At 31.6% G+C, this 9,694-nt stretch overlaps 1 protein-coding gene across 1 annotated transcript in view; it reads left to right on the top strand.

Moving 5' to 3' along the window:
- LOC102679960 (UNC93-like protein) overlaps positions 1-9,611 on the top strand; it is a 43,102-nt gene extending 33,491 nt beyond the window's left edge. Inside the window, exons 4-6 of the mRNA XM_006619774.2 lie at positions 3,363-3,525; positions 6,627-6,894; positions 8,441-9,611. Of these exons, the coding sequence (XP_006619837.1) occupies positions 3,363-3,525; positions 6,627-6,894; positions 8,441-8,760 (751 nt within the window). The 3' untranslated portion in view covers positions 8,761-9,611. The remainder of the gene's footprint in view (positions 1-3,362; positions 3,526-6,626; positions 6,895-8,440) is intronic.
- The last annotated feature ends 83 nt before the right edge of the window (positions 9,612-9,694 follow it).

Raw genomic sequence — 9,694 nt, 5'->3', positions numbered from 1 at the left:
TTTTTTTTTTTTTTTTTTTTGCTTTCTTTTACCAATTCGATCACAATAATAACACGAGTTATAAAACAGTGGGATTTCGATTAACCGGGTTGATGAAGAGATCGGCAAACAAGATAGATCGAGGCCTACCGGATGATCAAATCTTAGACAGAAATAATTAAAAACGTATTGTAATTCAAATATACATTATAAATTTTTTCATCTAGTAGAAGTAAATGGCAAAAAAAATTATAACAATCATGCAATCTATTTTGTGTCATCTTTTAAAACATTTCTTTCTTCTTAAAAAAAAAGAAAAGAAAAAGATTCACTATTAAATATAAAATTTAATTTTCAATCAAATAAAATTATATAATATAATAATAATTTCGTATTTTAATTTTCTTGGAATATTTCTTCAATTCTTGAAAAGATTGACCACGTCAAAACATTTAACTCGCAACAAAGAGAATTACAATAATCCATGCCCTCCCCTTTCAAAAAAAAGATCATCACCTTGGTCACGTCTCTTCAATCTTTTTTAAAAAAAGGAGAAGAATGATTAAGAAGCGCGAGAATTTAAAATTTAGTTTGCGAATTGTCCAACGTGGCCTGGAGGCAGAAGAACGAAACTAAAAATCTCCTCTCTTCTTCAGTTCGTTCAATTCTCGTTCCCCGAGAAAGAGAGAGAGAGAGAAAGAGGTTCGTTCAGAATCCCTCGGGGTAGATCGTATTCAACTGCTCCGTGGCTAAATTTAGCGGAAGGATAATTTACCGGATTCTGCTGAACGGCTCTTTTACGAGTGTTCGCCTTCTTCTTGGTCGGACATGCTCGTTATGGGGACTTCCGTGATCCCTCTCTCGAAATTATCCGACCTTCGTTAACCGTGGATCGTATCTATACAAAAATCCATCCCCCTCCCTCCTCCCCATCCACCCACCATCGGTATGTATATACTATGTTGCACATATCCGATGTATCCGTTCGGGCTTGGATTCGAAATTTTCTTCCCGTGAAAAAAATTTGTGAAAAAAGAAAAAAAAGAAAGAAACTTGAACCGGTTTTTCGCCTGGATATAACGCAACCAGCCTTCATCGCGAAACGAAGTACCATTTTACAGGTGTGCGGATATATTATACGTTTTACACGACGGTGTAGGATAAAATACATCCGAGGAATTTTTGAACGAGAAATAATTATTTCGTGGTTTACTATTTGGAAATAAACGGCGACCATCGTTTTAATTAAAAGGGATAAACATTTGGATCTTATAATATTTGTGTAAAATCTTCGATACGAGAAAAAGAAAAAAAAAAAAAATTGTAGATGAAGTTAAATTTTGGTAAAAAAAAAAAAAAAAAAAAAAAAAAAATTGTGGATGAAGTTAAATTTTGGGAAAAAAAAAAAAAAAAAAGAATCTACTTTTTTCTAAAATTAAAAAATATTTTTATGGTTTTTTTTTTTTTTTTTTGTTTTACCGAGTTTCTTTCGAATTTATGATATAATTCTTATCTAAAATTTTACTTATATTTATCTCACGTGTTATGATATTCTCATAGTATACATACAGATGTTCCATGTCTGGTTTAAATGTGGCGACTCTTAAATAATATTAGAAACGTGAATCTTATTTTGTACCACTCGTAAAATTACTCTTCTGTCAACCGGTTCGCTTTTGAAAGACAAATGTTCGTTTTAAAGATTTCATGTACTATGAACGTTAAGTTTATTACTCATTAAATGCTAGTTTTAGTTTATTGCCAAGAAGATTGAAGCTTTTGTTCAGGATGAGACTAAACGATCGGAATATCCAACGATTAGAAATAAATTATTAAGAAATAAACTCTTTCTCTATTTCTATTATTTTTGTAACTTTGAAGTGTAGAAATTCGAGCCAATCTTTGTAATACATATTTATAAACTTTTGCAAGTCCTCCAAAAAAAAAAAAAAAATATATGTATTACTTGTTCAAAAAGAAGTACAAAAATCTTACAATTTAAAATACACAGTTTCAAAACAGGAAATGCTTTTATCTTCGATGAATTCTTTTTGCATCTTATCTATCTTTCCAACTAGTTGTTAATCAATCTATGATCGTTCTACCTCACTGATTCCTGTCAACATTTCGCAATAGACATATTTTGAACGGCTGCGCTGAAGTATCAAGGCTCTCGTGTCACAGGTTTTACTGTCACATGCTTTCGAGATTACTTATTTAACATAAGAAAGGCGTATCTTGGATATAAGTGTATTGTAAAATAAATATATCAAACTAAGTATTAAATCTATTCACAACGATATAAATTTGTCAAAAGTTTTATTCAATTCACGCGACAATAATGATTGTATCGCATTGTTCGAGGGCAATTTAAAAAAAGGAAAAGTTACGACCGCCACAATTTTTCCTTTTCGATCATTAAATCAAAGAGAATTTGAAAGAAATCTTCTTTCTCTAAGAAAATCAAAATCAGCTTTTTTTTTTTTAATACTATTTAACAATATTCTATAAAATTAAAATCTGACTCCTTCGCTTGGATTCAAAAATTTGTTGATCTCGCGGTATGATTATTATTTATGATCAATATCAATGAAATATATCTATACTACTTATATCAGGATCAAATATCGATATTAAAATATCAATGGATATTATACTCGTTTGATATTTAATACAGTGATTGTAAAAATACAAAAAAAAATATTTTGCAATTATTTTTATAATATTGCCCAATTTTTATTTAATTATATTTGATGTAAGATATGAAATAAATAATCAAAGGCGCCACGGGATGGCGAAGATGAAGTGACTAGACAAGTGGCATGTTTGCCATATAATAGTCGGCTAGCTTAAATATAATTTAGAGATACCATTTAGTTGCATCAATTTCCTGGATTAAAACCGCTCAAAAATTAAACTACGAAACAACGTTACGGTACAGATTCGTGACGTGATATTGCAGAAACATTTTAGTAATTATCTCTAGCATTTAAGGCTACAATTATGATAAAATTACACAATTTACAACCGATCGTTTTCTACGAAATAATTCGCACATCAACTTTGTATACACATTTTCTTCGTTCCGCGTATTTTCTGCTATAAATAATTATCAAATAGATCGAAATTAAAGCGATATACACGAACAAATATTTATCGTGTTCCATTTTTATTAGCATTCCTGACAAGAAAAATCTTGATTAATTGAATCAAATTGGCAAACGATTATAAGGAAAAAGAAAAATGATTTTCCTTTAATAGAAAATAAATAAATTAAATTTAGAATTAAATTATATTTAGAGAGTAGAAATATAATGATTCTCTATGATGTAGAATAAATTTTTTGATAAATTTTATTCTAATTTTCTCTCTCTTTTTTTCAGGTACGGTGAGAAGCAACGAAAAGTCGACAGTCAAGAGCTCAGTGGTATACAATTGCTTTCTGCAACTGCTTATCAACTGAAGAAACCCTATCAGCAACTCCTCATACCGATCACAATATGGATCGGTATGGAGCAGGCGTTCATCGGAGCAGACTTTACACAAGTGAGTAATTAAGGCGCCCAAGAAATCCTATTAAATGCTAATTTATCGCATTATATATAAAAATCGAATAGTATAGAATATAGAACAAGAACTTCATTTTTCTTTTTCTTCGATCAATCCTCACGTTGATATCGAAAATTGAATAACAATTAGTACGTACATGCATCGATTAACCTTTGCATCAATAATTTACATCCAGTAAAATACATCCAGATAACAAGCAGGTAGTAAGTACATAAATAAGTACTTAAAGTGCACTTATACTTAGAATTACTATGAAATTAGAAATTTATTATTTTTCATTCAAAAGATTCTCAAATCCATTTGTATCATCGTTATTCGATCATCATCGTATTTCGAATTATGTTCCAAGTTTATAATTTTATTACCATTTATAATCACTGAAATTAGAAATTGAATAATGTCGAAAACATAATGGCCTATATAAGAATTAACAGCAACAGAATAGATTTTAATTCTCTATAATCTATCCCAAAAGGATAATCCCTTAAGATTCTTTTATCTTGTCTCCTTCGATACGATAAATTTAACAATGGGAAGGAATTAAAATAAGATTTAAAAAGATATATAAGTTATTACACGCATAATTTTCAAATTATACATGGAATTACAGAGATTTAGCAAGAGAGTTTAATAATAAAGGGGTTAATAACCCAAAGACTAAACTTTTTTTCATCAGAAATTCGTTAATCAAGAGTTTTCAAGAGTTCAAGGATATATTGTTTGCCGATTTCTTAACAACTGGAGGCAATTATTTACGAGTCACGAGGCAGAACAATCGAGTAACAACTCGCCCACGCTCGGTAGAAAATGAACGAGCCTGTTGTCAGAGTGGAAACTTCATTTCGATAAGGCCATCGATTACGAATAGCCGATTATGCATTCGAGGATGAATCCTCTTCGAAGGAACAGACTGAGAATGGACGACGACGGTCTCATGATCGACGATTTAAAAGTATAATAATATTGGTTACAATAATGACGATGCAATATTATCCATCGATTATCCAAGAATTCTCGCGTTGCTTGTTTCAGAAAGTTACAACACAGATTCGATCTTTTTAGATTAGCTAATACACCAAAAATAATTCACAATATTGATGAAACAAAAATAAATATATTTATTATTCATTTATTTATCTATAAGGATAAATATTGGATTGTAAGATGAGATGGCATGGCTAAAATGATCCTATTGTTTTTTTCTTACTAACATTTCTAATTTTTTCAATGTTCTAAAAAAATTTTGAAAAAGTTCAAATTTATTTGCTGAATCTTTACTTCATTATCCAATAGAATACTTAGAATAATTATTGAGAATATATTATTAGATTATTGAACTACGAGTTTTTTTTTTAATAAAGAACAACAAAATTATGTTAAAAAGAAAGGCAAGTATAACTCGATCAAAAATAATCTAATCTGTAATATGAAAATTCATAAAATTTCTCTAGATTCTATGATTCATACATTATTGCATATTTTACGCAATATAATTTTTACAAAAAACTTGCACTATCTTAAATTTCATCTTACAATAATAAAAATATATCCATTCTTCCACAAAAAACATTTAATGATTATTATAATTATATAATTTTCCTTATTATTATAATTTTCCTCATTAAATCGATGAATTAAATCGCGTCGTGTTTAATCATAAAAATTCCCGCGGTACAAAAAAAAAAAAAAAAAAAGAAAAGGAAAAGACGCAGTAACAAAAATAGACGCTAAAATCATTAATGATTATTCTCATCAGATTCAACAACAAAAACTTGGCTAGGATCACCCGGATACAAACCGGATACAGAACGGCAGTTCATGATGCGTAACGGCCATACGAGGTCGTGCAATTGTTCTCCGGAAATACATATTACTGATCACAGATATGCTGAAATATCGGCTGAAGCACGCATCCTTTGGCTTTAAAGCGCTGAATGACTTCAAATTATAACTTGTATAATATATACGATTCTCTGTGATCGGGGAACGCTACTGTTTAAAAAGCACGTGACGTGTATCGGCGTTGATCGATTTGCAACACATTTTATAATTTTATAAAATAATATGAATTATGAATTGAAATAGGAAGAGTATAAAAAGCGAATCTTTGTCTATAATTTTTCGATAAAAAAACGAAATTAAACCAAAAATCAATCCAAAGTATGGGTTACACAATACCACCATATATAAAATACGGTTAATCATCGATAAATAAAAATCAATAGACTAATCATAGCTAATAATAACCCATCAGCTATAATAATTATACACAATAATAAAACTTCGAAACCACGAATATCTCTTTATCCATAATTTTTCAATCAAATTACACCCCATAGAAGATAAGCAACTGATGGCCCTCCCCCCTCTTGTTGCCCCTTCTTTGATCGTTGTTATACATTCGCGCACGCAAAGAGGAGGGAATGAAGAGGAAGAAGAAGAAGAAGAAGAAGAAAAAAAATATAGATGATACAGTTTGGAGAAGGCAAACTTGTCCGAAACCAGTTCGGTGATGAAATATGCGGGCAAATTGGGCAAGGAATAAAGTGATTCGGCGAATAAAACGCTACTGGAAAATATCAGGACGCGCGCTACCTTTCATTGGATCAGCTGGTTCGACATGTTATAAATAGCCCAGAATTTTATTCTTGCGGCAATTCCCCGATACCACTTCCATACCGGGAATCTCGTGAACCAGTATTTCTTCTTTTTTTTTTTTCTTTTTTTTTCTCTCGTTCTACGGGTGCATCGACGATGCATAGCCTGGCCTGTGCAGCTATCAGCACGGCACGATGTGGCTAAATGAAAGCGCGTAGAGCGAATCCTCGTCGATGAATTTTCCTTCCAATTTTAAAAGGAACGTTTTCGTGAAATATTTATCTACTATACATTCAATGACAACGATTACATTAATTTACGAAATTTATTATTACAGAATATATATATATATATATATATTGAAAATTTATGATAGAAACCTTCCATTTATAGATACAGTTGTTCCATAAACGAACATTTATTCTCGTCCTCGCAAATTGTTGCGACATTTTTATAATCGTGATACTTTCCTTTTTTAGGCTTATATTTCCTGCGCGTTGGGCGTGCATCGAGTTGGCTACGTAATGATCTGCTTTGGAGTTGTGAACGCTATTTGCTCCTTGGTCTTCGGTTCTTTAATGAAATTCGTCGGCAGGCAGCCACTTATGGTGCTGGGCGCCATCGTCCATGTTAGTCTTATCGTCGTGCTACTCCACTGGAAACCGAATCCCGATAACCCTTATGTTTTTTATTCTGTTTCTGGACTTTGGGGTGTCGGTGATGCTGTATGGCAAACGCAGGTGAACGGTACGTATTGCAAATTGATATTTTAACGTGAACATAAATTTTGTATTTTATTCGTTAAAGTTTTTTCGCGAAATTATTTCAAATTAAAATTAATTTTAATACTTTTATCAGCTTCTCGAAATATCTTTGAAATAACATTGACATGCTTCTACGTATTCAACAAAAATTACGGTTATTTATTTCTAATCGGGATAATAGTACAATTATATGTACTTGTAATTAGTGTAAAATATCATGTGTAGTGTAACTTTACGTCTTAGATAAAAGATACCTTGACATGAATTTGTAAAGAATTATTAAAGAGGATATTTTTTTTTTATGTTATTTATCTTGTACATAAGTTGTAAAAATATATCTAAAAATATTTTCAATCGATATGATTAAGTGCGATGATTAAGTGGCGATTACACAGAATTGTAGAAATAAAATTGTTTGGAAAAATTTTGCAAAGAGATATTTAGCCTTGTTTTGAAAAAAAAAAAAAGAATTATTGGATTATTGCATTATGGCATTCAGACGATTATATGTAACTTGTAACACAGATTTTATCACTCGATGTTTATTAGATTTTCCTATTTCAATCGAATCTGATCACAACGAATCTATTCTTTAATAGGAAAAAAATCCCTTTTTATCAATCAGATAATGGAAATAAATTAGATTATGATTATCTGAGGAGATAAAAGATTTTTGACAAAAAAAACTTGGAATTGTTCAAGCAATGGAGAAAAAAATTAATATCTAATGTATCTTAAGTTATTCATTTCCTTTTTAGCAGTTCATGAAGTAAATTCAATCTAAGTTGTAACAATTACAATAAATTAATAGATATTTGCTACAGAAAAAATATTTTCTACATCTATAATATTTAATAAATTATAATAGATCAAATTAAATTTGATAATTTGTATTCAAATTTGTATTCAACAACTGTCCTGCATTATTCTCGTCAGTCTCGCTCAATTGAATTCCACGCAACAACAAAATTCTCTAGATTTATCGCTTCCATCCGATACATCCTTTATCCTGTAATGATGTCATCAGTTGTTTACAGATTTCTTTTCAGAGTTCTTTCGGAAGATTTAATGTTTTTTCTTTTTTACGCTTTGTAATTTAATTATTTTCTTTAACGCATATAATTATTCTTATAAATATTCTAAATGGAAATATAACCAAACAAATAATTTACGATTTATCCTTTTATCAAAATTATATAAATATCCAGAATCAAATCTTCTGGCATTTTCGTCGTTTTGCTACCAATTCTCTTCGACACATGATCACGATGCATCCTAGACGTTCATATGATATTCATCCACATACACACACACACACATATCGTTCTGCGAATCACGTTTCATTCGTCAAACAATAGCCCAGGCAATCGTTCGTTCCATTCTTAATCAATCGTCATATCTATTCCCATTTATAAAATGTCAATTTTCTTCGAACTTATACCCACTCTATATATATATATAATAAAATATATTTTACGTACGATAAATTAACATGGAAAGATTTAAAAACGAAATTTCTTCTTTTCCAGGTCTGTATGGCACCCTGTTCAGGCGTAACAAAGAAGCAGCGTTCTCAAATTACAGACTGTGGGAGAGTGCCGGTTTTGTGATAGCATACGCGTACAGCACCCATCTATGCGCCCGTATGAAGCTGTACGTGATGCTAACAGTGTTACTCGTCGGAACCTGCGGATACATTGTAGTCGAGCTGTTGCACAGGCGTAAGCAGAAAAGGCTGAAGGCCATCGCGGAGGATCCAAAGGCTGCTCAAGCAGAGGCGAATCAAGTGGAGGAGACCGACGATGAAAAGGACGATATCGACGACGATATCATTATAACTCATCTCTGAAACAACATCGTTCACCGACGAGGAATCTCATCAGTGACTTGATCGACTCTTCTCTTTTATTCTTCCTTATTGCTTTTTTCCTATAGTAACGAGCATGATTACACCAGCGGCAAATATGTATATGTATATGATACATCATCCGATCCTCGATCATCTCTGAACGAGTGATCAAAAACCCGTCATGGAATAGTATACCATGATTGTTACCCGTTTATAGGAAGCGTAAGGATAAATATTTTTCTTTGGAAGAATGTAGAACAGAAATTAGATAAGATCGGTGATACGAGTAGGGTCGCGAATCGAATTATTGTTTTTATTATTCGTATTGCTGATACGACGTGATTAAATTGTTGTACATTCGTCTTAAGATGAATCGTGGCTAAAAAAAACAAAAATATCGCAGGATATGATAAGATAGCCTAAGATGCTCTTATTAGAGCGCTTTTTAATATTCTTTTTCGAATTTTTTTCCCCCTCCCCTAGTAGATTGTTTTTATTAATTCCATAACTCTATAAATTTCATGTTAAACGCCTCGTTAATCGTCATGTTATATATATCGTTGGACTTGTTGCCCACGTGTTTTTTCTTTTTTCTTGCATCGAAAAACGAAAAAGACAAACGCATGTAACGCGACAAAGCTCGCGGACCATTGTATTAGAAACACGTTCCTTCGGTTCCGCCGGTTTTGGAAACCGAAAAAGTGTGAAAGAATGAAAAAGAAAGAAATCGACTCATACAAAATTGATGAGGGATAAGGAAATGCGCGAAATGTGTATTACTTCGTGGATGTGTTGTTATGCAGTATGTATCATTTTGTAGAGATTCTATACGACGATTCCATTGTCAACAATAAAACGAATTGCTTGCCTTCACGGTGCTAGAAGCGCGTTCCGATGCCATAATCGTTTTTATGCGTTTTATAACTAGCGTTTA

The sequence above is a fragment of the Apis dorsata genome, unplaced genomic scaffold (assembly GCF_000469605.1).
Source record: "Apis dorsata unplaced genomic scaffold, Apis dorsata 1.3 scaffold_437, whole genome shotgun sequence".
In the NCBI taxonomy this organism is placed as follows: domain Eukaryota; kingdom Metazoa; phylum Arthropoda; class Insecta; order Hymenoptera; family Apidae; genus Apis; species Apis dorsata.
Note: the sequence above shows the minus strand (reverse complement) of the source record. Positions and strands in the feature narration are given on the sequence as shown.